This window comes from Temnothorax americanus, unplaced genomic scaffold (genome assembly GCF_048541705.1).
Source record: "Temnothorax americanus isolate GAGA-0224 unplaced genomic scaffold, ASM4854170v1 Scaffold9, whole genome shotgun sequence".
NCBI lineage: Eukaryota > Metazoa > Arthropoda > Insecta > Hymenoptera > Formicidae > Temnothorax > Temnothorax americanus.
This window is the reverse complement of record NW_027509812.1, coordinates 3,841,520-3,868,721: the sequence shown is the minus strand read 5'-3', so window position 1 is coordinate 3,868,721 and position 27,202 is coordinate 3,841,520. Positions and strand designations below refer to the sequence as shown.

General features: G+C 43.3%; 4 protein-coding genes across 9 annotated transcripts in view; 3 read left to right on the top strand and 1 right to left on the bottom strand.

The window, feature by feature from the left end:
* The window catches only part of Ph4alphaefb (prolyl 4-hydroxylase subunit alpha-1), a 150,177-nt gene extending 129,046 nt beyond the window's left edge, over positions 1–21,131 (top strand). For all 3 annotated transcript variants that reach the window (XM_077425700.1, XM_077425699.1, XM_077425701.1), the window contains 8 exons: positions 15,624–15,946; positions 16,616–16,789; positions 16,924–17,096; positions 17,379–17,645; positions 17,811–18,035; positions 18,121–18,186; positions 18,268–18,433; positions 18,522–21,131. In XM_077425700.1, the coding sequence (XP_077281826.1) occupies positions 15,624–15,946; positions 16,616–16,789; positions 16,924–17,096; positions 17,379–17,645; positions 17,811–18,035; positions 18,121–18,186; positions 18,268–18,433; positions 18,522–18,616 (1,489 nt within the window). In that variant the 3' untranslated portion in view covers positions 18,617–21,131. The remainder of the gene's footprint in view (positions 1–15,623; positions 15,947–16,615; positions 16,790–16,923; positions 17,097–17,378; positions 17,646–17,810; positions 18,036–18,120; positions 18,187–18,267; positions 18,434–18,521) is intronic.
* Positions 6,018–10,585, bottom strand: LOC143908215 (putative helicase with zinc finger domain). 2 transcript variants are annotated; one of them, XM_077425663.1, is made up of 7 exons: positions 9,875–10,585; positions 8,781–9,442; positions 7,780–8,472; positions 7,182–7,697; positions 6,563–6,840; positions 6,267–6,483; positions 6,018–6,175 (listed from the first exon to the last, which is right to left on the bottom strand). In XM_077425663.1, the coding sequence occupies exons 1-7, from the start codon at positions 10,281–10,283 to the stop codon at positions 6,155–6,157; spliced, it is 2,796 nt and encodes a 931-aa protein (XP_077281789.1). In that variant the 5' UTR covers positions 10,284–10,585; the 3' UTR covers positions 6,018–6,154. The 2 variants fall into 2 exon arrangements, with proteins under 2 accessions (XP_077281789.1, XP_077281788.1); XM_077425662.1 differs by having other exon boundaries at positions 6,018–6,483; positions 9,875–10,584.
* Positions 21,132–21,271: 140 nt separating the features above from the next.
* Positions 21,272–24,051, top strand: LOC143908231 (uncharacterized). Of its 3 annotated transcripts, none has more exons than XM_077425724.1 (4): positions 21,272–22,123; positions 22,243–22,310; positions 22,392–22,540; positions 22,687–24,051. In XM_077425724.1, the coding sequence occupies exon 4, from the start codon at positions 22,723–22,725 to the stop codon at positions 23,995–23,997; it is 1,275 nt and encodes a 424-aa protein (XP_077281850.1). In that variant the 5' UTR covers positions 21,272–22,123; positions 22,243–22,310; positions 22,392–22,540; positions 22,687–22,722; the 3' UTR covers positions 23,998–24,051. The 3 variants fall into 3 exon arrangements, with proteins under 3 accessions (XP_077281850.1, XP_077281851.1, XP_077281849.1); XM_077425725.1 differs by having other exon boundaries at positions 22,684–24,051; XM_077425723.1 differs by having other exon boundaries at positions 22,626–24,051.
* Positions 24,052–25,236: 1,185 nt separating this feature from the next.
* On the top strand, positions 25,237–26,836 carry LOC143907836 (iron-sulfur cluster assembly factor IBA57, mitochondrial). Its single transcript, XM_077424846.1, has 2 exons — positions 25,237–25,380; positions 25,548–26,836. The coding sequence occupies exon 2, from the start codon at positions 25,573–25,575 to the stop codon at positions 26,707–26,709; it is 1,137 nt and encodes a 378-aa protein (XP_077280972.1). The 5' UTR covers positions 25,237–25,380; positions 25,548–25,572; the 3' UTR covers positions 26,710–26,836.
* Positions 26,837–27,202: the final 366 nt, after the last annotated feature.

The following is a 27,202-nucleotide window of genomic DNA, read 5'->3' as shown; positions in this document are numbered from 1 at the left end:
ATTATAACATATCGTGCGAAATATGTTATCGATCGGCGCGACACCAGCGTTAATTAAACGTTGGTCGAATAAAAAATATTACGTGACATCAAAGTTATACGGCGACGACATCGAACATGAAAAGTGGATCACCGAGGTACTTACCGGCGCGGCGCGACGGTTTCCTCGTTCCACTTTCCTCAAAAGCGACCGTTAAAACGAAAGGTGATTATATATAAGGAAGGAGGGCTATTTCACGGGGAGACTCTTTCGCGAATGGCTCCCGCCCCGACCGATTGTCCTTTTCTTTTTCTTTATCTTCCCGCGGGTGCGATTTGGCATGCTGCCTGATTCGATACCGATGCCTTCGACCACCTTTCGCGAATAAGAGAGGAAATGGAGCGAAAAGGAATAAGAAAAGAGTGAATACATTAAGATTGGATCCCGATCCGACTAAAATCGGTAACACTTGTGCTGGAGAGATAATCGTAAAAGTGAATCCCAAAGTGATCAAGTCCATTTATGGAATGGTCGGAATGCAATTTTGTGGAGAAGCTGAACAAACGAAGTCGTAGGATCGAAATTTTCTCTTCATTAGGGATTATAATTAGGAAAACAAGCTTTGTAGCTGTAAGTTACGGACTACAGAGCAAAATATAAGTCATTAAAGTTGCCTATAATCATTAAAAAAAATAATAGCGTAACGTCATTGTTTAACTACGTTAAAAATCGCTATTACTTCGCACAAACTTATATTTTCCTTATAAAAGAAACAAATAAACGCCAATAAGGATCCGCGTTATCTTACGTGATTTTCGATCTGATGAAACTCATTGATATGAGATTTAATTACTCTATTTCGTCGTCTATGATTTAAGTTTTCACAGATTTGATTTTTTTTTAAGAGTAAAGTAACTTTCCAGACATATACGTTCTTCTGTTTCCTAGTTTCGGAACAGTGCACTTGTTCCGCGAACCACGACGCATTAATCCAGAGGATAGTTTAGGCATTTCTGTCCGGCGCAACGGGAGCGGCGAAACGCGAAACGAGTAATACGCGCGGGACAACGGAAAAGTTTTCGGCAACATTTATGTGGGACGTTCCCGGGCGGAATTTAACACACGAGTCGACGACCGAACGCGACTCGCTCTCGAGAAAATCCTGTCAGGCTGTCACGGACACGCGACACGATGAGGAGGAGCGTGCGCTCGTCGTATCGCGAGTCGCGAGTCGCGAGTCGCGCGAACGGGGTTTCACTCATTCCCGCGTGCTTCGAATCTCTATGGCCATTCAAAAACCCGCCGATCGCAATCGAATCACGCGGCGGTCACGCACCAAAATCCTGCGTAAACCGCACTCGCGGCTGCCGACGACTCGCTTCTGCGCGAATTTCGTTAATTCCGGATCGATCGGAAATCCGCGGACGGGAATCCCTTTTTAACGCGTTTATAAATTGTGTAACAGTCTAAAACAGCCAGTGTCCTCGATGGTGTGAAATACACGTAACAGCAAGAAATCTCGACGACTCGTCAAAGATCATTCGCGCGCGCAAAAGTACAAGTTTTCGCAGGCAACAAACAGAGATCTTATCCCGTCATCGATCGATATGCGATTCGGAGCTGATTGTAACTCGTAACTCTTCGTTGCACTTTGTTATGTTCGAAATAACATATGTGAATGTATGCGTGGCGAAATCGCGAATTAGACACCTCTTCGCTCGTTCGCTCCGAAGACGCGCGATAATGTTAATGACATCAATAAGTTTTCGTCTCGAGTCTCGCCTCGAATCAGATCGTTATATGCCGAATAATTACTCATGCGAACGGAGTTTGTAATCCACCGGGATTCTCTCCGAGCTAACGATAAATCAGCCATCGTAGTCGCGGCGTCCATCATAGTCGAACCATCAAATATGTAGCAAGGGGAAAATCATTCGCGAAGAATATATATCGCCGATTTCCTTCTGCCTGCCTGCCAAGCTGCCTGCCTGCTCTGGCGCACCTGGCTCATCTTCTCCTTTTTCTCTCCGCCGCGCCACGCGTTCCGTTTCCCGTTTTGCATGGATGTTCAAAAGTTCGGCGATTGCAATCCAGTCACGAGATGGCCATTTCATACGAGTGGAATTCAAAGGCGCGCAGACATACACGCGCGAGCACGCCCCGAAAGCGAGCGTATAATGGACACGTATAGGTATATGAACACATTGAACACGTATATGAACTGATGGAGATAACGTACGATTCTACGCTTCCGTTTATGTGCTGCACGAGTCCACAGGGAACACAAATATTTTCACCTATACAATCCGAAAAGCATGCGGAATTAGTTTAATTAGGCGAATCTAATCTAACATTTAATTGATGTTATTTAAAGCAATTAAGTTATAATAGAGATTTGAAAAATATTATTTGCTTATCGCGCACTATTTTGAATTATTGGAGAAGTGTGTAGAGGATTGCAAAGTACTATGTCAATTTCATCTCGGCATATGTATGCAAAGAGTTAACTTTATACATATCTTGATCTCTTACCGTGGTGATTTCACTCATTTTTCATGCCACATCAATTTTTTTATCATTAATTTTGTAGAGCATTGTTAAAAATGACGAAATATTTTTAGGCGTGTTGAGACTCAATTATATATATAGAGACGGAATACTGTTAAATCTAAATCTTTATTGTACACCGTTACAAACGCGACCTTCTTCTTCCGCCATCTTCTCTACTCTCCTCCTTCCGATCGTCGCGCTCGCTGCGACTTTCGATATATAGGTATATCAATACGATACTTCTCGCTCGACTCTCTTTCGACTTACACACAACAGGCGGAAAAAGATTTTCATTACGATAAGAGATAGAGATGTATATACTTGGCACATTTTTCTTTACATTTTTGTGTTTTTTTAAGCGCTCGAATTTTTATCTGTAATTCGAAAAATATTTCGTGTACCAGCTGAAATAAGCGCGAATCTAACCGAAGGGGAAGACACGCGCGTGTACGCGATACAGGTCTCGGGAAGATTTATCGTTTTATTTAACGCAACTCCGATAGAAACTCGATAGAAACGAGTGGATCACGCGAGACGCGAGAGTATACAATTGCAAGTTAATTATATCGTGCGTCGCTGCACGAGTTTTGATAGCAGATTTCAACCGGTGCGCGGTGCTCGGTTAATATACGATTCGGAGGTGATTCTTTGCTTTTTCTTCGTTCAAAATAACATTTGTCACTTTTGATACGTACGTAACGAAACTGTTCGGCATCAATTCGCATCATTCATTTCACGCAGTCGCGAAGTCGTCGCGAAATGCAGGCGCGGGCGGCGCGGCGCCCTGTCTATCGGGATAATTGCGCAAGTTCCGTAAGTCGTTCGCGGATATTAAAAGCGTCTTATCTCGCTCGCGAAACGGGCGTTGCTCCGAGCAAGGATAGTATTTTCGGACGCGCTTATCCGACTTGGCGATTACGCGCGCGCAAATTGGTGCATTGATGCCGATGCGAAAAGTGCCGACTGATGAGAGTGTCGAGAACTCCACTCGTTTCGTCGAGGAAACATCGTGCTTCTCGCCGCGAATAAAATCGAGATTCGTTTCACCCTTCGCGTCGATAACTCATTTGCTTATTAGGAAGGAGAATTAAATAGAACGTGCGCGAATGTACGGTCGACGCGTAATAGTTTAACGGAGGGAAATGTCCTCGGCGAAGTAAGCTGAATTTTCAAACTAGGGATTCGTAGGACAAACGAGCTGGGTCGAAATGCAACCACCGGAAGCGCCATTACCGATATTAATAATCGCGATTACGGCAGTACCGGTGGCCGTCCCTCGGGAGAGCGAGAGCGTCGTTGTAATTGGCTCCGATAAGATAACAAAGTTCTATCACAAGCGCGTCCGCGCCCTGTAACTATTTGCTTCTAATTAAACGTCCTGCCCGGCGATCGATCTGTTTTTATCGTTGAGAGGATCGTTCGAGAGAATCGCGTAGGGAGGGCGTATAGAGACGAACGCAGAAACAAATCTTTCTCGAGTATCTTCATTTACCCGATACTTTCGTTACCTTTTATTAATTGCTATCGGTATTTGCACGGTGTTTCCTTTTTTGCTCTCTTATCGTTTCTTTTTTTTATCGTCCCAAAGGTTGGCCGCGATGGTACAGGTCTTGCCTTAAAACAGATAAATGATGTTTGCGAGCGAACATGAAGTATATATTAGGTAATTGATATAGGCACACGTTTTTATACGCGGCTATTCTTCACGCTGAAAGGGTTTGAATAGACGTCGTTAAAAACCGGATATATCTATTATTCTGATTCTTTCATGTTTTGAACCGCGCACGGATATCTGCTTCGTGCACAAAACCAATATATTTCATGAAGGAATTATTCGTGTCCGAACATATCAAAATCATTTCCCATGCAAAAATATTTGGCCGAGTTAATCAAGAAATGAAATGTTTATTTGCACGTGAACTTGCGTATTCACCGGTGTGTACGCTAACTATATTTAATTTTACGGTAATTAGAGGAAACACGATTGGAATTATCGACGGAATTCCGGTAAAATATTTCTCCTTTTCGCTGCGCACGAGAAATCGATCGCGCGGTATGCGCCACCCCCGGGATTGCTGCAATATTTTCTGCGATAAGGCAGAATATTCAACAAGCTTAAGATTTTTTAATAAAACTCCCTCCGATAAAATCCTGATTGGACTATCCGACGGTAGAGCTCGCACCTCAACATGAATCGCATTCTAATACAATCAAATCCCAATTAATATGCTATATATGTGGGATAATTTTTTTTTCGAGTTTTTTCATATCTCATATTTTCCTTGCACTGAATTGGATTAATGTAATTTTTTTAATTAAATTACTAACGTGATCGAACTTGCAATACATGTTGTTTGCGTCAACGAAACTTAGTATCTTGCAACACTTGGTTATATTCCTTGGATGGAAGCCTTCCCTACCCGGTACCCCCGTTCAATTAGCATCAACACACGGATATTCTGTGAAACGATACTGCTAACAGCGGCAGATCGAATCGCGTGGGAGACAAGTCGCGGCATAGAATTACGTATCGAATATTCGTGGGTGCTACGATCGAAGACACATGTAGCATACGTGTCTGCGCGTACACGCGGCTTACGTGCTTTGCCTTTAGGCATTAGACAATACCCGGGTCGCGTATCAGTGATGTGATGTACCTGTCGCCATTATATGTTCTGATACACCATCCCTCCGGGTAACATCGCGTTATTAATACGAGATAATTAACACGCGACATTTTAGATGCTCGTCAAATGTTCATTAGCATAATGAAGTGTACATTTTCACGCAGCTTGGAATACGGTAACGTTGGATCTCGAGAAGAACCGGGAAATGATATTTAGGCTTTTCTACGAAATTATATTTTTATTCTTCTTAAATAAGAATAAAGTTACATAAAGATTATATATACATATAATCTCATATCTTCTATTTAGAATACATTTTGATACATTTTGTATAATCGATGATGTTAAATCTGAAGAAAATTTAAATACAATAAGTTGATCATGGAATTCTCGCTCTGTACATATTACATGCATATATGAAATTATGTTGTTTAAACATCTAGATAAAACGAAGAACGTTTTAAGAGACTTAAGGGCCTATTCTGTAAACGGTTAACGCCATCGTTACGTGCTTTGCGTAGATATAATATACCACAGAAATGCTGCGCGCATCGTTAACGTTTACAGAATAGGCCCCTTAATCATTAATATCAAATACATTCGAGATATGATTCACGTATATTTTCTGACCACGTCGTTAGTAAATAATTCATTGGTACATCAAAAAGTAAGAGATTTATACTTTCAAGTCAACGAATGTTCTTAATATACATCTTAATACGCATAAATAAACACATAATTTACATGTACACTTTACACATTTTACACTCATACCATCATACCATCATACAAATGAAAAATTGTAGAATCAATGCATACGTTCCATGTAACCAAAGTTCAATATAGTTGTTCGTTTTGCGGCGATCGATACGATCGAAAGAAGTGCTGACAGTAGAACAGCGAAACAATGTTTTCGAGATTTTTGAAACGGCCGTATCTCGAAAAAATTCTTGAACTTCGCGTTATGCTTCATCACATTGGCTGTTGTGGTGGGTACATTAACGGATACCAAATCGGCACTGGAATATATTGAACAAAACACAAAGGCGGAGGTCTAGGGAAAAATTCCTTTGCGTGTGGGTTTAAAGGCGATATTTGGATTTTCGAAACCTGATTCAGGTGCGTCTGCAATTCTTTTCGGTCCATCCCGTACAGATCAGCCGCGTCTAGATATTTCTTCCAAAGATCTTTGCAGCAACCTATAGTAAGCAGAGCGACTGGATCGCCTACGACCGCCACAAAACACTTAGCCCTTGTTAACGCAGTGTTTAATAAGCGTGGATCCGTTAAAAAGCCATAGTCCTTGATTTTTACCTCGGCGGACGATCTGTAACAATCGTAACAATTGATAATGATGTTTGAGCGTCATCTAAAAGTGTTTGTGTCATCGGTATTAAAGTCAATACCTGTCAGATATCCTTGTTCGAACTGTGCTGATAAAAACTGCAGTGAATTGCTTGCCTTGGACATTCAACACCCTCTCGACAGACACGTCAAAAAGCAGGCGCTTGCGCAACTCGATTCGCAATCGTTGTACTTGTTCAGGATAATATGACAAAACTCCAATAGAGCCTTCGTTGTATGGGCCCCATTGTTGCGTCGGCCACGCTCTCCTCAATTCCAGGACACGATTCGCTACCTCTTCCGCCTCTGTGGCATGGTGATATCCCGTGGAACACGTAGCCTAACAATTAGAAATCGACCTGAATGTTCTCTTTATTCTAAAGTCCAACCGAAGAGTTTGATGCAAAAAAAGACAGTATATTCCATATCGTCGAATCTTTTACAGGAAGATTTGATTTCAAAAGTTTGCGGTCCAAGAATAACATATATATATATATATATATATATATATATATATATATATATTTTACTTCCGCATACATACATATTAATAATCTTTAATAAAAAAATATATATAGATATACGCACGGTAAAACGAAAAAATAATCCAAAATCGTACGGAAGATTGCGCCAAACTTTTCAATTCTACATTTTTCCCGATGCTTTAAGTAATCCGTGTACCTGTTCTTCCGCACCGTTGACAGCATAAAATATCAACGGTTTCATGACGGGATGCTTGAGCAGTTGCGTGTTGGCAGGTTTAACCATCCCGTCGTAGAACGTCTCGGACGTGTACTTGATTATATCCGCGTGTGCGCGATAGTTCCGACATAGATGTATCCGACACGGGTGTTCTGGCGGATAGTACGCGTACATTCTCTCCAAAAGGCTAACGCCTAATCCTCGCTCGTTTGCTAGTACGCTGTAGATTTCCGGCGCGAGTTGCATCTGATCACCCGCCAGGAGCAGGCGGGTCTCTCGGTTCGCCAGGGTCAGAGCTATCAATGCCTCGCACTCCATAGCCTGGGCCGCTTCGTCGATGACTATGTGAGTCGGCGACAGTTTAAGACTCATCAGACAGCTGGATGTTGCCAGGGTTGTTACTATTAGACCACAGTCTTGAAAATCTGCTGCAATCGGGTCGCGGAAACGACCATGTTCGTCCATTAGGCAGTATTGCTGCACCGTCGGATGTACCTAAATCGCGAGAATAACCAAGCTTCCATTGTCATAGTTTTCCCCGCAATGCTCAAGAAACTAGGCAACGTTGTTCACCTACCGTGTTCAAAGCACGCAATTTGTAATATATCCTAACAGGTTTGAGTCTGGGGTGTTTATCCCGATCGTACCAGATATGGAAGAATTCCTTGATGTAAAGATCGGCGGCGCTGTTGCTATGCGTACACAGAAGTATTCGGTTGTTTTTATTTTGTACGAGCATACGCAGCATGTGCGCTATGGTGAATGTCTTCCCCGTGCCGTATGGTCCCAGCAAAAGGACTGGTGGTGAGGAAGTCTTAATCGATAACGTTATCGCAGTGACCACTCGCTTCTGTTCCTGATTGAGGGGCGAGTCCAAAAGTAGACTAGAGAGGATACTAAGGTTACCAGCGTCAACCTGCAGAAAGTCGCGGATAATTTCGTTGTCGGTCTTGCGGTGTTCGTCCATCAGAAACACCAGGTCCATGTCCTCCAGACTATCGACCGCCAAGTGCCACTCGCAGAAGTTGAGACGACTCAATACGAACTGTATTTCGACCTCGAGCTCGCTGTGCGCTTCCAAATCCCAAAAGGTCACGCATTCTTTGCTCAGTCTGACATATACGGAATGCGAGCTCTTGTCTTCGACGTGAGCTTCGAAGACGTCACACTTGGTTTTCTTGCACCACAACTTGAGTAGAACGCTATTACAGCTACGCTGCAGGAGTCTGCCGCTCTGCGTATCATCCAAGATCTCCCGACTGAGTGGGATCTGTGACGACAATAAATTTCACGCGTCGAATATAAGCAGGTGAAAGAGAAACGACGGATCGTTACTCGATTTTAATTCGAAAGTGAACATAGGTAATATCGAGTGGGAGTGCTAAGCGAATTTAGCATAAGATACGCGCGAGATATACAAAAAAGTACATGGTACAATGCATATATAAGTATATAATTCGCAAAAAAAATGTAGGCAAACCGTAACGCGCGCAACGATCGAAGCAACGCGCGCGACCGCGCGAATAGGGAATAAAAATGACAAGAAGAGTCTCCTAAAAGCCAGAAAGCGAATCGCACCTGGGCGAAGAGCTCACCCGGCGGCGTGTATTTGGCGATGGTGGAAGCGTCGCTGTTGAACAGTACGTAATGCGCCACGAGACGTAACCGCGAAAGCTGGTTGTATCTCGAGAGCTGCTCATGCCGGGCGATCTCCTCGAGAGTGATCATCTCGTGCATGCGACCCCGGTAGTTCCGCGGCGTCAGCCGATTGTCCGACAATGTGTTCTGAGTGAGAATAAAGTTCTGTCTGTCCGGGTACGGATAGATCCGCGACAACTTGGTCTCCCGTGGATTGGCGTGCGGCATAAAGGGCGAATAGAACTCGTACGGACCCTTCCATCTCGGCGGTATCTGCGATTGTTGATAAAACGTCGCCTTCTGTATCCGCTCGTAGTCTTCGACGTGCAAATAGTCTGCGCAGATCCTCTGAAGGTACACCGGGTGACTTAGGAAGCCAAAAACTAGGTCCTGCCGATACGCGCTGTGTTTTTTCGCAGTGAAACCGACCGTCACCAGGTACCGTCTCTCGTTTTCTTGAGAGTTGCCCGGACGGGGACCGCGCCACTCCTGGCCGTTCGTCACGCCGATTTCTGTGCCGCCCTTGTCTCGCACTGACTTGAGGAAGAAGTTGGCTCGATGATCATCGGATATCAAGGCCACGTTCCGTAACTCTTGACCGCCTTCGGGACCAAGGATCGACAGGGTCAAAATAGATCGATCAGAATAGCTTAAGTAATCGCATTAATGTGTCGCTCGCCGAGGCGTTAGAATTTATCTACCGTTACGCATCGTTTGACTTTTATATTTATGTGTCAGAGCATCTCAGAAACAAATCGACGATGACAAACAATAAAAGAGGAGCGTGTTAATCGTATCGTAGCTGTAGCTGATTTAAGAAGGGTCACTTGAAAGTTTCTTGGACGATTATAAAATTTTATTATTGTGCATGTATATCAAGTAATAAAATTCGGAAGCGTTAAACTTAAACGTTTTTTTGTTTGCAAATCTGCCATCGCCGGCAAAACAACGTAGCGTTCCGAAACATAAGCGTCGCACTTTTTCGCGAAGTTAACGAAAAAGCCAAACAAACGAGATACGTCTATCTCGCTTACCTGTCGTAAAGATTGTAAAACTCCACTCGTAGTTGCCTCTCTTACCAACGACCCTACAATTAGCACTACCGTACAGATAAATATTCACGTTGGGCAGCGGCTCGCACGTGAGAGCCGTGTCCGGATCGTTGGATCTGAACCAGCCGTATCGCACCCGCTCGGGGAAGTCTGTGAGATTCGGAGTATTTCCATTGCTCGCGCTCGACTCGTGTTCCGTCAGTTCCGTGGCCGCCATGATGGGCGCTCGCGCCTCGCGAGTGGCGGCTCGCGGTCGACAGCGACTCGCCCCACGCTCACAGTCGTCGGTAGCCTGCAGCCTGCACCGGTTACGCCAAGGAACGAAGGAAGCTCGAGAAATCCGCGTCACGGAACACAGAACTGTCAGCCGCGACGGAGCATCACGGAGCATCACCGGCGGCACTGCACTGGGCGGCTGGCGGCACGGCACGCGGCAGGCGGCTCTTGCTCTTCCTCTCTCTTCTCTCTCACTTCTCACTCTCCTCTTTCTTTCGCGCGCGCACGCGCGTGACCGGCAGACGTCTCGGATCTCGGATCTCGGATTTTCACGTCACGCAGACGAAGACCGGCACGTTGATCCCGTCGTCATCGTCGACCTGCGTCGACCATTCGTATGACGAAACGTTTCCGACTGACGGCAGTCCGCCAACGTCAACCGGCCAACGTCGAACGTCGAACGTCGTGCGTCGTGCAAGGCCGAGCCGCGCCACGCGCCACGCGCCACCGGCGCCCGGCGCCACTAGTTGACGCGCATGCGCGACTCGAGCAGTTCGTTACCGTCTTTATTGACCGTGGATAATAAAGAAATATTCGTTATCCCTTCTCGAAGCGCAGTCGATACAGCAGGGATTTACCTTTGCAATCCCGCAGCCCCAGCGAAGCTATAATATACGTCGACATCGATCGAAATTTGAATAAAAGAAAAATTTTGTAATTGATAATATATATTAATTTTATATTATTAAATATATATTATAATTTAGCGAGAGACAGTCTGGATATCGCGTCGAGTCATTTCGTGCAACGCGGTGCTCTAGCCTGCATTAAAAAACAATTTCGGAGTCACTCTTGGGCGTCTAAAAGAATAATCGGCGTGCGGCGAGTTTACCCCCGGGGGCATTTACGTCCCCGCGCGAGGACATGAAAATTGAAGTTTATGATAATAAATAATTTCTCGAAACGTTGCAACCGACACTGAAGGCATTTTCTTTTTCTTCTTAAATTTTCTCTTTTTATCGCAGGAGGGAAGAAAATTTTCATGCAAGTGACTAAATGACGATCACCATTATCCTCTCGCGAGAGTTTCCCCGAGAGGGTTTGAACCACTGAAAAAGGGGGTGGCTGCGCAGAGGTATAAGAGCGACAGGTCCCACCGTCGCGTCGCGTCGCGTTGCGGGGGTTGAAAGTCTTTCCGACTGGCGACCACTTTGCAACTGGCGGATTTAGTAGACGCGGGACGCGGGACCCCGCGAGAGACAGATGAATGAAGAAGAGCGCGTCGTGCTTTAATTATCAAGGCGATTTAACGGAGTGCCATTGCGTGAGATATAGACTGCGCGAACGTGGAGAACCAGCAGTCGAGAAACGATGCGAAACTTAGTAATCCGAAATATATATCGCGGGGGGCACGATAATCCATAGCTATATTCTAGCTAAATAAATATATAAATCAGATATACATCAGTTTTTATACACACGTATTTTTCAATTTTTTACATACGTATTTCTTATGTGTATATATATATATATATATATATATATATTTTTTTTTTATTTCATATGTGTTTATTTCATTATTACTATATATTTATAATTTTTATTATCATCATTATTATTGTATACATTTATATGTATATGTACCTATATAATTTATATAGTCTTTTTTACGAGTGTTTTCGTTTTAACGACTCGTAGTTTTGCCACTCGTGTACAAAACCCCGACTGCGAAACATATGCCGCGAGATCCGCCACTGTCTCGCGGATCGCATTCCGCAGTATGTAACACTGTACGCACCTGACGCGCGACGCACCGAGCTATTCCATTTGCGCGGCTGACGCGAATGGAGAAAAACACCCTCGGGAATATCATGAAAGTTGACCAGAGGCAACAGCAATTCAATGTTGATAAAAAATGAGATAGAAGAGATTAAAGTACCTGCGGGGAGAGACAGAGAGAGAGATACCCTTCCCGTGGAGTACACGGGTACAGCCTTTTGTGAATTTAAACTAGATATTCGTACCTCGTAATTATTACGCTACAATTTTTTTTATGACGGACACAGTCCGACTTGCACGCGGTTGTCTTTTCCACGCGAAGCGCCGAGAACGACGTAAAGCTCGGAAGTTTTCGGGGCGGAGTGAATTTTTTTTCTTTCTTTTATTCAAGCTCTCATACTTAGCAGCTCTCTTTGTGTTGCGCTCTTTCCGCCCCGAGTTTTAATTCGTTGGTGAACTCGGAGAAATTAGCACCTCGCGCGCATGGTGGTCAAGCATGGTCCAAGGAAACCTCGACTGCAGTAGTGCAGTCCCGTTAAAATAAGCTCTCGTCAAGATCAAAGAAGTAGAGGTTTGTCAAGTCTCGACCGCCTGTGCGATATGGGATACGGGCGCGACGTCAGCCGTGGTGAAGGGAGATGAGGGATGAGAGTAGCGAAAACCACGACAGAGGCGGAAAACCGGGACCGATCATCCTTTTCGAGGCGTGCCGTGGACCGGCGTAGGCCGCGTATCGTTAATTAAAATCTGTCGTCGGCGACGCGCGGCCGCGTTGCCTGCGAGAATGCGGGGAGGAACGGGGTTTTTTACGGGGTGAAAAATCGCGCTAACGAGACGGCTTTCGTTATTGGCTCGGCGCTGCGTCGCTGCGATACAAAGAACTATATATCGTTATCGAGAGGGAGAGGAAAAGCGGGAGAGAAAAAAAAGAGAAAGAGAATAAAAAAAGGAAGAGAGAGACTGTGCCTGTTTTTCGCACGATGCTCCGTTTTTAATAAAGCCGTATATCGAGACGTGTCATTTAGCCGTAAGCGTTCTCTCTGTAACAGGCATTTCTCCCGAATCGTGACATCCAGGGGGGAAGGGGGATTGGGCGACGTACCTTTGTGAGATAAATTGCCAGGATAACCCGTTTAGTTCCATGGGGAGAGGAGGGAAGACTGATCCCACGCGTAGCGATCGTCCACATTCGATACATAGTAAAGAAAAATTATGTATTTTTCTCTTCCTCGGCATATACAAGCCACACCGCGCAGCTTTCTGATCCAATTAAATAATTAAATCGAAGAAAGATCGTTTACGTTGTCTCGACGCAGTTTATCGAAGCGCAAGATATATTGCGGAGTCCGTTTCGTTTAAATTCAATTAGCGCCGAGAGGGAACGGAGTCTTAATGAAAAATTATTGCGGTCCTCGAGAGAGAACGTTGCATTTTCGACACTATGTTGGTACGTTCCGTGTACTCGTACGTACTCATTAATTATATTTGTCGCGCCGATTCACCGCGATGCACTTAAGCGATGATAAATAACGCACGGGTGTGCACGTGCATTCCGCCCCGGGGGATGGAGCGGATTAAGATCCATCAGCGCGGCGCGGCGCGGCGCGGCAGCGACGCAACGTATTCGGATGTTGACGGCCCGGATTTATTCCGTTATTCGGACCATAAACGAGTACCAAACCAATTGGTGCTCGGACGCGAAGCGAATACTGCCCGATCGCAATTCGCGGCAGCTGCGAATGTCAGGTGTGAGGCGTACGTCGCGGAGATGACATAAAAATAATAGAGAGAAAGAGAGAAAAGCGCGTTCCAAGTCACGCGCACTTGCCACGTTTAGTCTCGTAATTTAGGTGACTTATATCGTTCAGAAATCTCCGCTATAACGATCGACCTGTCGTGTGGATTGAATAAGTGATCGTTCGAATTTACACCGAATTTTGCTGTTCGGCCAGAATTACGAGTATTATACGAAAGAATTAGAAAGAAAATATGCGCTATATCTCGGAAAGAGGGGCCAGACTCGAATCATCGGTGACAATCACCCCACGACGCGGTTTCTCGTCGACGAAACATAATTGCACGCGAGTGAGAATGTTAATCCCTTGATAACTGAACCCCTCTACGTCGAGATAATTCTCACGAAGGAAATTGTGGATGGGGTGAGAGTCGGGATCGAACTTGGAATCTACCGATTATGAGTTAAATTCCTCAACGGAGCAGCACATGTTATTCCACGGATGATATACATATACTTATTCTCACTCGTTAATTTACAAAGAGAATACGTTTAGAGAGAATTATTACAAAGGATGCAGTCTGAATATGTCTCTTTCAATTTGATATATCTCTATAAGGGAAAAGAAAGAGAGAGAGAGAGAGAGAGAGAGAGAGAGAGAGAGAGAGAGAGAGAGAATCATTAGTTTCCCCAACTTGTTCGTGAGAGGCTTGACTTATGTCTCTTCCTGCGGTGATGCATTTCTGTCACGACTTTTTCTTCGACGCTAGAGATGTCTCGGTTAGACAGAGACCCCCTAGTTGAGTTTTTAGCTCGAAAAAGTCTTCCGCGTCTCGGCTATACATTAAACGCGAGGCCGAATCGACAGGAACGTCTATTTCAGAGATCCGCGACGCGAGATAAGTCGTCTCTTTCTCCTCCTCTCAAGAGGACGTCCCGCCGCGTCGCGTCGTTGGGCGACATCGTCGAGGACAATGGCGTTGCCAGGTGTCGGAAACGTCTCTGTCGTTCGCCGCGGGGTTGATATCGTGATAGAATCACCCCCCGATTGCAATTGGAGACGGAACGGAATGTTGAAATGTTCCACCTCACTCCCTTTTCCCGCTGATAAGAAAAGTTATTGTCGCCTTTCTTCCCCCCCCCTCTCTCTCTTTCTCCTCTTATTCGCGCAATTTTGAATTACTTAATGATCGTGCGGATATCGTATACTATATTAATTAGAGAACGGAATGATAATTTTTTTTATCTGACCGATTCAGCGATGGAATAAATCTTAAGCTTTTTGTCTCAAGCGTAAATCGATTTCATCGTCTCATCTCCGTTGTGTCGATCCTATATTTTTGTTCCGTCCAATCGATCGCGTATAATACGTCATCTGCGGATTTTTTAATCAGTTTTAAATTAAATTTTTTACTTCAACCTGATAAAAACGTCGAGATGCATCAAAAGCCCTTAAATTCATATCTAAGACGAAATTGGGGAACGAGAAAGATCAGACGAAACAAAGCACGTTGGTTTGGAAAAAAAAATTGCTGCAATGATTGCTGCAGGGTGAATTAATCCAAGTCGTCAAAGAGCATGCGACAAAGCCCGCTGCGAATGCGAGGGCATGCCACAGAATTTCTGTCCGTGGATTCCACTCTGTTTAGAGACTGATTTACTTGAAATTTGCACGTCGTAGCACTAATATTACGCGAATTGTACAAGCAGAGATCGGTTGAATAATCTAGGAAGGGAGCTTTCAAACACTGCCTGATAAATTACGCCGTGCCATTAGATCTCACGCGAGATCTATTCGACTGAATCTAAATTTAATCTCCGCAGCTATGAACGACAGCAGGTCAGATTAACAATTTTACATGTTTTACTGCGTTTCCGTCTAGTAGCGAGCTGTTTTCTAAATTGAATTTAAACGAAGTGAACGGCGAAAGGATTAGTTTACCGTTCAGTTTTTTTTTCCCGCAACCTTTTTCCAGCTGATCGGAAAATTTTTTCTTTCAGAAACGTGGAGGGCTACGCGAGGGAGCACGAGGAGGCATCCAGAAACATCCAACAGTATCTATCGAACCCTATAAATGCTTATCTGCTGGTGAAACGGCTAACCACCGACTGGAAAAAGGTCGAGGAGCTGATAACCGAGGACGTCGGCAAGTCTTTCGTCGCAAACATCACGAATTCCAGGAGCGATCTAAAATTCCCGACCGACGAGGACCTGAATGGAGCCGCAGTCGCTTTGATGAGGCTGCAAGACACGTACAAGCTCGAAACCGCGCAAGTTGCGAGGGGTGTCCTGAATGGCGTGCAATACAGTACCGGATTGACTGGTACGTATAACATCTCTCCTCGTATAAACTGTATGGCTCAATTTATGTTATATAGGTATCCCGGAATCCTTACGCGTCAAACGATCTTTTTAATCAAAAGTAAATCTCAATCTATATCGAAGAAATTATTTAATTAGTGTGTAACACGAAGATGTGTTCCTCTCTTCCTTTTTCTCTCGAAAATTTAATTAAAATTTCTATGAACGTTCACGAAACTGTTGCGAAAGGCCGCGTTTTCCCTAATATGTAACGTCAAATCTGACGTGAGGAGAGTATAGGTTCGCTGCACAAAGAGTCACTCGCATAAGAATAAATTGTACAATGTGCCGCTCGTTTTTCAAATTATTTGAATGAAAAAGATGTATAAGGCAGAAACTGGGAAATTTCGCGGTGCAGAGAGAGAGAGAGAGAGAGAGAGACGAAGAGTGCGCTTTGCGGTTCGCAAGAGGAAAATTAATTAACGAACTAACTTTTCGCTATCAGTATGCCACGCCCGCGCTATCGCGTGCTTTCTACTGCGAGCCGAATAGAAAGAAATTCCATAGAACGCGATTCAGATTGCCTCGTGAAAAAAGAATGTTCAATGAAATACCGGATATATACGCGTCTATATCTTACCTTTCCATTTTATTTTTCACTTCCGTCACGTGCGTTAATTCCACGTTTCAGCGAGCGACTGCTTCGAACTGGGCCGACAATCTTATCACAATCGCGACTACTATCACACGGTGCTGTGGATGCAGGAAGCTATGGACCGTCTGCAAGAGGAGCAAAACGCCACCACCACCACCACCTCCAAGCCCGATATCCTGGAATACTTGGCGTTTTCAACGTACATGCAAGGTTCCAACAGTAAATTATATTATGCATGTCGTACACGCGGAGAACGCGAGAAAATTTCCAAGGAAAGAAAGTCTGCTCTTCTCTTCTGGTAGCATATGTTTCGAATATGTTATTCCGTTTTTATCTCCGGTCAGGTAACGTTGCCCGTGCCTTGAGCATGACGAACGAGCTGCTCGAATTGGTGCCGACACACGAGAGAGCGTTGGGAAACCGCGCGTATTACCAAAAGGAGATTCAAAGCAAGGCGAGTCAGTCGAAAAAGAAGCGGGGGGAGGATGGGAAGGATGATACAGCGATACCTGAACAGGTAAAGCCGGAATCAGTTGCGATCTTAATCAGTTTCATCAAGAGGCTGTTGGAAATGCAATTTAAATAAAAGTCACGGAAACCTACATTTTGAAAAATTATTGGATTTGCTGTAACAAATTAATTTGCTATAGCATTTATCTATTTATCTCGTTATCAGCGCGAAAGATACCGTCATATAATGGAGAACTTTTTGTCAGCCATTATTTTCAACGATGCGAGATCCTGGAGAACAATTTGAGTTTTCCGCGAGCGTCTATAAAGTTCGTTATCGCGCTTGCAGAACTTCACTGTCGCCGAGGAAAGGGTGAAAACGTGGGAGGAAATGACGGAGAGAGAGAGGTACGAGATGCTTTGTCGCGGCGAAGTATCTACTCCGCCGGAAGTAGAGAAGAATCTCAAATGCCGTTACGTCGACCGTGGAATTCCCTTCCTGAAGATCGCGCCATTCAAGGAGGAGGAGGCGTATCTGGATCCGAGGATAGTTGTTTATCACAACGTGATCTACGACGAGGAAATCGAGACGATCAAGCGGATGGCTCAACCTAGGGTAAATAGTCGCGTTTATCGGAAATTATTGCCCGTTGAAACAAACGCGGCGCGGCTTTTCTGAGACGTCGCCCGCGCCGTGTACGGTGCACAGTGTACGCCGCGCGTTTCCGCGCGCCGTGAAATTGTAGGAATTCCTGGAGTTAATGGCAATTACGTGTTGCAGTTTAAGCGCGCCACGGTGCAGAATTACAAGACTGGTGCCTTAGAGATAGCGAATTACAGAATCAGCAAGAGCGCGTGGCTCCAGGAACACGAGCATAAGCACGTAGCGGCAGTGAGTAAACGCGTCGAGCACATGACGAGTCTGTCCGTGGAGACGGCCGAGGAACTTCAGGTTGTCAATTACGGCATTGGCGGTCACTACGAGCCACATTTCGACTTTGCAAGGGTAAATTGACCATAAGGAGCAATCGGGGAGTTCTCTCCGGCGCGCAAATATTTTCCGCGTGACGTTAATTAATTTCATTTTACAGAAAGAAGAAACGAATGCGTTCAAAAGCCTCGGGACTGGCAACAGAATCGCAACGGTTCTATACTACGTAAGCTCTAATTTTGTACGGTGTGTTGCGCGCTGACAGCTCGGAATGATGATGTGTTACAATTGTCTCCGTTGTCTACAGATGAGTGATGTCGAGCAAGGAGGCGGTACCGTATTCACCGCCATCAACATATCGCTTTGGCCGAAGAAGGGTAGTGCGGCATTTTGGCATAATTTGAAGCCTAACGGCGAGGGAGATTTTAAAACCAGACACGCGGCTTGCCCGGTACTTACAGGATCAAAGTGGGGTATGTTAATTGTTGAAGCGTTCCTTGCTTCTAAAGTTTAATATTTTATTACGCAAATATTATATTATTGTACAATTTATTTTTTCAGTGGCAAACAAATGGCTGCACGAAAGAGGTCAAGAATTTCATAGACCTTGCACATTGGAGAATCAGGCGACGGATGAGGTGGACGTTAGGCACTGAAGAGAGCGTTCCTCGACTGTGACAGAAGAAATATAGAAGGGGCGCGATAAATAAGATAAAAGAAGTACCACGAAATACTTGAAAATTCTTGCTCTGAATAAAGAGACATTTTAATCTCGAAACGGCGACTCCGTAAGGAAGCTCGCGGTACGAATTGTCGTTTAAGAACGAGTAAGGACATTTCGGCCCGCGTGCAAAAAGCGACAGTGCAATTTAGCGTAGATAAGCAAGCTGCGCGAGAACGTTGCTCGCGTTTACGAGAAAGAACGTCACTGGCGCGCACACAATTCGCATAATTTAACATTCGTGCCGCAGTTCTGTATGATGATCTTTCTTGTTGGTTTACTGTGGAACACGATCCCTCGCAATACGACAACGCGCGCGCGCGCGCGTGCGATTAATGTTTCCTTAATCTTCGAGATATCCGGCTGCAGGCGAAAACCGGTACGAAGCAACAGAGACTATCCGAGCGAGATTAATCGACTGCGTTGTTTCCCGTACGTTTTTTCCTTTGAAACGAAAATCCCGTAAAGCAGAGATTGCCGCTGTGCACGAATTGCGGCGATTGCGATGCAACAAAGTTACTGTTTACGGCACGGATCTGCATGCGTTCTGTATGTAGTCCGATTCAGCGTTGCCTGCAGTTCGTCGTTTTGCAGTTTACGTCTACGGCGAATGTAACGTAGAATAGTTATTTGGAATCAAATGCACGAGACACGAAATGAACGGACGTAAGTGTAAAGCGGAAAAATGAAAGAAAGATCTCAGCAACTCTCACTTGAACGAAATAAACGAAAGAAGGGAGGAGAGAAAAACAGAAAAACCGCATACAACCGGATCGGTTTGTTGCATGCGGAGTTTTCGCCGTTTAAACGGACTATCCGCGGTGAGAACGAGATATCGCTCCGCCGCCGTTCGCTAACGCGTAACATTAATTGTTTCTACGAAAGAATAACCGATACGCTAAATAAGATATTCCACTATGCATCATAGCCAAAGCAATAATAAATTGCGCACGTTCTGGCCAGTCTCCCTTTATCGTAGTATATAGTATAGTGCGATGTATAGAGAAGCGAAGAGCGCGATGTAATCGTTAGCCCGTAGATTAATTGTAATTCGAGCGTGATCGTTAACGTGATTCACGAAGCCGTATCTCAACCCCGACGTTATCGTACTATAACGAGGTACTTCCGCTGAGATGCTCCAAGACGGAGAATCTCCTGTAGCGACGGATCGTTTTCATCGGCTGTAAATAGCGGATGGCACGCCGATCCTGTATCATCCGATCCTTCCGATCAGGCTGTATACGAATCGTTTGTATAAAGGTGGTACGACGCTGTCCGATGACGACGCTGCACTTCTTGACGGCGATGTAGTATAAGTATATATAGTGCGAGGATAATCTTTCGCACGTCGTATTCAAGATTATCCTATTGTAGCGGTGCTCAAATTATAGTTAATTTTATTTTAAATAATAAAAGAAAGATTGGAATTATTATAACGAAATATATCATGATAAAAATAGGAAGGCATACTTATATGTTTTTCACATACAGCGCAAAAATTATCGAAAGAACGAGTCTAATTGAGAAGTGATTCTGGAAAATTATACGTAATTGTTGGATTTAAGTTTTCTTTTTAAAAATAATGGAATAATGTAGCTCAGTAGATTACTTACTTTTTACTACTTATTTTAAAAATTAACATTTGTGCCACAACACTGTGATTTGTGCTACGTTACTAAACATTACAACGTGTGTTTAGTGTTTTATTTGTGTAGAAAATTTGGGAACCGCTGCTCTACGGTATTATAGACGGTTCAAGTTTGTGGTTGCGAGTATCCCAAATCGATTGTTAATATTTAGCACCAGCTAGCACCAACGTGAATATACGAAATATTACTTCCAATCGAGATTCCAACGACGAACGTGCGCGAAAATTGTCTATATCAATCGATCAGCATAACTACCGCGCGTATATATAATTTAAAAATCAAACCGTATCTCGATAAAATCTATCTATCGTTTAGTTCGCTGAAAATTCCATGACGGTAGCTCTATTATAACTCGTGTTAGGACTACATTTACTATACTCATCTCTAGAATTATATGGCGCTTCAGAATTTATGTTTACGTTAAAACAGCTTATATGTATATATATATGTCACTTTTCTTAATTTTTTAATTTTTTTAACGATATGCTCTCTTAGCAATGATCAATTTATTCGGATATATTTACCCTGATCTAATATTTACTGCTAATCAGCCTGATTATTTTATCAATGCTATATAATTATTTATATACAATATAGAGATTACGACGTTACATCGCAATCTTTGCACATATTGTGAATTATATTACTTTCTAGCTATTTTTGCGCTCTGTATAATTCCAAGTCCAATTTCTTCATGTTAGATATACCTACATTATTTGAATTATCGCTGTAAAAACTCGGTTTTAAGGACCAACGCATTTTTGTCGGAGTTGAACTTGAGTTAGGAAGTAAGTCTTGATGGTCTTGATCGAAAAAGTAGCCTTTGAACGAAATTATGTTTTGACGATCACTACTACACCGCGCGCAGTTACTTGCTATACTTTTAGAAAAAATCTGCAAAATAAATTTTCTACCAATAATCTTGTATATATCACCTCGCGCAATATTGTGTCACTTACGTCATTTAATATGAAATGATTATAAAGAATGAGCGGAGAATGAATTAAAATTAATGACGATGAGGAATACAAGAACGAGACAGTTCCGATCGCCTCGTTAAGTATGAGCGACTGATATCTATCTAATTGTGATCACCATCGTTTTGTTGAAAAACGATGAAAATAAATAAAATGAAGTGCATCGCAGAAACGCTGCTAAAATCCTAACGAAGCGCGTGTCGTTATTTGTAATTCATCGTTCTCAAATCGTGTATCAATTGACGAGTACGTTAAAAATGAGGAGACTCGAGTGTCAGTCATAATAAACATTCGTAAATTTAAATTTCGAAAAATTCTGTTGTAAAAAAGCACATTCCTCATTTTTTATTTCATTTTTTTTATGTGTAAACTGTAAACATTACATTCATTATTTCTATAATATGTATATAAAATATTTGACAAATAATGACATATGTGTTAATTATTGGAGAATCTGATGGTTTTGCTAGAGGTTTCGCTAACGATAAGTGACAACAATAATTGTTATTTATAATAAATTGTTTTTTTCGTTGATCAGCTTTATACGATCTTATTAATTTTAGTAAATTTACAGATGAATAATACATTGCAGTAGTCGAATTGACGTGTGTATGGCGCGTATGCGTATCGCACATCTTATTATTCATATGGTAATGGGCAGAGAGAAACCACGCATTTCGACGCGTGACAGATTCACGGATGCTTTCGGCGACAGTCGACGATCAACGATCAAAACAATGACAGAGGTCGAGGTCGAGTAGCTGTTAGCACCTGTGGCTGTGGTAGGATAACAGTTTCCTGCCGTTCTTTACGTGAGTAAGTATCGTTTCGCGGATGGTGTATTCCAACGAGATTATTAACATTATCAATAATTTCATATATATATATATGTGAGAAGATTAACAAAATTCAATAACTGATTCTGTGTAAAATAGGTTTCGACAAAAGCTCGTTTATCACAGATTAGGAACGTAGGTCAGGTTACAGCATATATATTTACGAGGTAAGAGCATATTTACAGATTTTGCGATTCGAAAAGCACTCGAGATTTTATCTAACGACTACGTTAATTTATTTGTTACAGGCTTCAGCCTCACGCAGATAGTAGAGCTAAGCTGGTAACGGCCAGAAAAACTTACACGGTGTTCGAGTACTATCGCGTCACGAAGCAAGCAGTCGTGGATGTACGCGGAGTGCACACGGAATCCTCTATTTGATAAATTAGCAAAAACAGTATCCTTCCTATTCATTGCGTGGAATGCGATATTCTACCAATTTTGTCACGTTTTGCTTAACGCTCATATCTTACGGGTACAAGATAAATCACCGGTGAAATCACAACATTCCAAACACTATATTTGTCCTTTACACCGAAGGAGACTTTAATATAACGAGACTGTGTATAGGCAGAAGTCATGGAATCCGTGGAAGCAAGAAATCGAATTAATAACGACTATACCAAGTTTTTCTACGCGACGATGTGTCACGTTTGCAAACGGTTTGGCGACGGCGCCGTTTTTTTAAAGAGGTGCGGCGGCTGCAGGATGATCTCCTATTGTGGTAAAGAACATCAGAAGCAGCACTGGGAGCAGCACAAACCTTTGTGCAAAGCCATACGGGACATGCCGCGAGACTACAGGATGGATTATCGCGGGGAAACTACAGAGGAATGGGCCCAAAAGAAGATGTCCTTCGCACAGCTAGTGTCGTCCAGGCTGGGACGTCGCCTGCATATGGATGAGAAGGAGTTGATCTATTTTCCAAAAGAGTGCCTGGTTTGCCACGAACGGAAGTCGTTGGAGAGTTGTCAGAAGTGTGCTGCCAGCTTTTGTCGAATTCACAAAAACAACCCTGACCACTGGAACATCTGCGCTCCCCTGCAACTACGTCTTTTCATAGATTTAAATGAGATAGGAGAGGGAAACGGACTTCCGGATATTGTCGTGCGGGAAGATACTTCCTGCACGAGTACATTTCAGAATATGAGAGACTTTATAAAGGCTCGTTGGAATATTCAGACTGACTCGCAGATGTTGTACAATGTCGTGGTAGGCGAACTCTCAAGAGATCTGACGTGTCCCTTGACGCTGTTTTATGCTGTGAAATTGTTAAACTATGATTTAAAAGGCACATTTCTAGTCATTCATATTGTAGGTGCAAATTGCATCGACGAAGCTTTGGTACGGACGTGGGAAATATTTCCGGTGTTAATGAAGAGACTGATATCGATAAAGATTGTAATGATAGGGCCGGGCTTAAAACATAAATTCGATCCGTCACGCACCGATTACTTTCTTGGGGAAAACAAACGTTTGTTTTTTGAGTACCACGATGTGTCATACGAGAATTATGCGCGCAGTCCGTCGTTCATAAAACCGAACTTGATTTTTGGATTTTCTGTGACTATTGATGAGAAAGATGAGGTTCGTGAGGATCTTGTCTTTAATAAGGATATATCGGCGCGATCCATACAAGCGTTAGCGAAACAGAATTGTCCGTTCGTCTTAACGTTTACTGTGCTACAATGTTTTCAGGAGCAGATAAACGAATTGAACGCAATCCTGGGTAAGAAGGTCCGTTATCTGTATAACGGAAAGAACCCATTTGCCAGTTGTACTCCGCAAAGAGGCTTCGGGTGCGTGAACTACCTTAATCAGTATTTAGTTATTTACCGAAGTCTTTGTTCGTAAATGATATGCGTAATTTAAGTTACCGATACAAACTGAAGGCTGTGTTTCATGCCGTTGCGTGTGCGAAATTAAAGAATATGAGTTAAATGGAATTTTACGTTTAAAAAATGCAACGGAAGGGACACAGAGATAACTGTACGAACTACAACCGCGAATCGCAACGCGTTATCACGAAATAAACTGCAAAAGACTGAAATCCGACACTCCGAAATGTCTACTTATATTTTATAATCCAAGAAGCCATTATTTACTTGTTGAATTGATTATCTTATATCAGTAGAGCATAAATGGATTATAAATGTAACAGGAGTGGATGCGGTAACGTGAAATATTATTACAATAGCTTTTAGTTCTGTTTGTAATGAAGACAAACCTTGTCGATAATTTTTATAAAAAAATTTACATCTTTGTAATAAATATATGTATCAAGCATCTATGATCGTAAGAAATGGCAGAGATTGAGTGTGTGGTCCTGGCTTCCTACCCTTCCTTTACGTAAGTATCGTTTCGAGAAGCATGTGTATTCTTTAACGAGATTATTAATATTACTAATAACAGCATATACTTGTGCTGAGATTAACAAAATTTAAAATTTTTTCTCTAAAGAATGCACCTAAAATTCTAATAATTTTCTTATTTTCCAAGAATTGTCTCAAAAATCAATGAAGCGTATTAGTAGAACCAGAGAGAAACCTGAGAGACAATACTTGGCCAGGCCTAGACAACACACGTACCAGTCGTAAACATGCGTGCTGGCTGGGAGAAATTGCACTATTAAAAATTTCAAGAATTTTTTAATATTTCCAAGAGCCGTGATTTCCTATAAGTTATTTGAAATTTTGAAAGTATGAATTTATAAAAAAATAGAATATATAATTAGGAACCAGATGACTTGTTTTAATTTAGAAATCGGCACTTTATTATTTCTTTCTTTTATTTACATTATGAGAATGAGTATCATTATATCATAATTCAGAATGCGATGGTGCATTAAAAGTAATACCAATTACAAACAATACAGTAAATGAGAAAAAATTATTACAATCAATCTCATCAATCTCATTGCAATGATTACAGGTAATAGCACTGTACAAATTACAATAAGGGCAACGTGAACATAATATAATTTCGAATCGACGCGTTTTTGCACGAAACCAGAATTCTATTAGATTTTTGTACTTTTTTTATCACTTCTTTTTTTTTCTTCTATTTCATTCTAGGTGCAGAAAGTACAATAAGTGCACGTAAAAGGAACAGATCTTGAATCACCTGATTTCGAGACGCGGACGACTGGACACTGGACTCGGACTGGGCAAGTGGGCAGTGGGCTTCTTTCAAGTTGTCGGATCGTATAATTGGAATTGATTGGACCACCACATAGATGTAAGACTAACGATAAGTGTATCTCGCAATATCTCTGCGTAACGTTGCACGTAAAAATTATTAGGTACGAGCAGATACCGAGGTATTCGCAGGTTAGATTAGGTTAGGTGGGATCGTCCAACGCCGGTCCCAGATTAGTGTATTCTTTTCCGTGTTGTTTTCCGTAGAAATAAAAGACCGTTTCAAATCCGCATGACATCCGCCACGATGATTGACCGTGTTAGTCGCTTCGTTCTCCAAATGCGCAAGCGAAGTAAAAGGATCAGTGGCCACCAGCGGTACCCGATTAGACACAGTTCCACCCAACGGCCCCCACGCGACGGCAAGACCCTAGAGCGCTTGAACGACAGGAGTGTACTGCGCGTAAGTGGCAACGAGGCCTCCACCTTCCTCCAAGGATTGATCACGAACGATATGAAGTATCTCGACGAAGGGGCCGCTAACATCTACGCGTTGTTCCTGAATATCCGAGGCAGAGTGATGTGCGACGCTATTGTGTACAAGAGCGAGGAGAGCAACTTGTATTACGTGGAATGCGACTCACTGATGATCGATTCCCTGCAGAAACACTTGAAGATGTATCGCGTGAGACGAAAGATAGATATAGAACATGTAGGGGATAAAATCAACGTTTGGTCGATGTTTGGTTCCACGAAACATTTGGATAACGGAGTTGCAGCGACCGAGACGGGAAAACATAAGCTGGAAGGAATGATATTTCCATGTGGCAAGCTAAACGGTAAAGCCAGCAAGTTCGTCGACAATCTTATGATATACGAAGATCCTAGGTTGCCCGATTTAGGCCTGAGAATTCTCGCCGAGTCGCAGATCGGCAGACACGAGATAATCAAACATCTAGACGCCGACGTACCTCCGTCGGAAAGTCTCGCGGATTATAAGGCGTTTCGATATAAATTAGGAGTAGGGGAGGGCGCACACGATCTTCCGCCCGGGAAAGCATTGCCTCTGGAGATCAATTGCGATTACCTACGTGGCGTTAGTTTTCGCAAGGGCTGCTACATCGGTCAGGAATTAACCGCGCGCACATATCACACGGGTGTGGTCAGGAAACGCCTGATGCCTCTGTCGTTCGACAATGTTATGGATAAGCCGCTTGCGTACGACGAGAAAATTCTCAACGAATCTGGCAATGCGGTAGGAAAGTTCCGAGGATGCGTCGCTAAGTACGGATTAGGTTTGATGCGTATCAACGAGTCCCTTGGTGCTCGACAGCTTAATGTATCCGGTATAAACGTAAGGGTGGTCAAACCTGCGTGGTGGCCCCAAGAATCACAAACAGAAACGGTTTCTCTCAAAGATACGAAATAACATCGCGACGTTTTCTTTGTGGAGCATATATAACGAACTTTTATTTAGAGTACACACGTATACGTGATACGTAAAACTGTACTATATTTTCACATATAAAATAAATTTATTGTGTTCAAGTTCAAAATCGACAATGTATTCAGTGGCGTCTGCCCCTTGTTGCTTTCTAGGAAGAAGAGGGAGGATCTCGTTGGTACACCAGCAGGCAAATCTGGTATCAACGAGCGGACGCAACAAGATGCCTCCACGAGTCAACAGACGGCGACAAACGTGGGCGGCACTTTCACGTGTTCTTTTTGTCCTTTAAAGGAACACTACGATTACAAAGGCGTAAGGCCGCCTTTCGCTCGACACGTGGTTTATTTAGAAGAGTGTTACGTTATGAAAGATCCGTTTAGCTTGCCAAACAGGGGCCAAATCTTAGTCTTGGGTGCCAATTGCAGTGTGTGCGAGCACGCTGTATGCTTAGGATGCAGCATATTTTATACAAGGC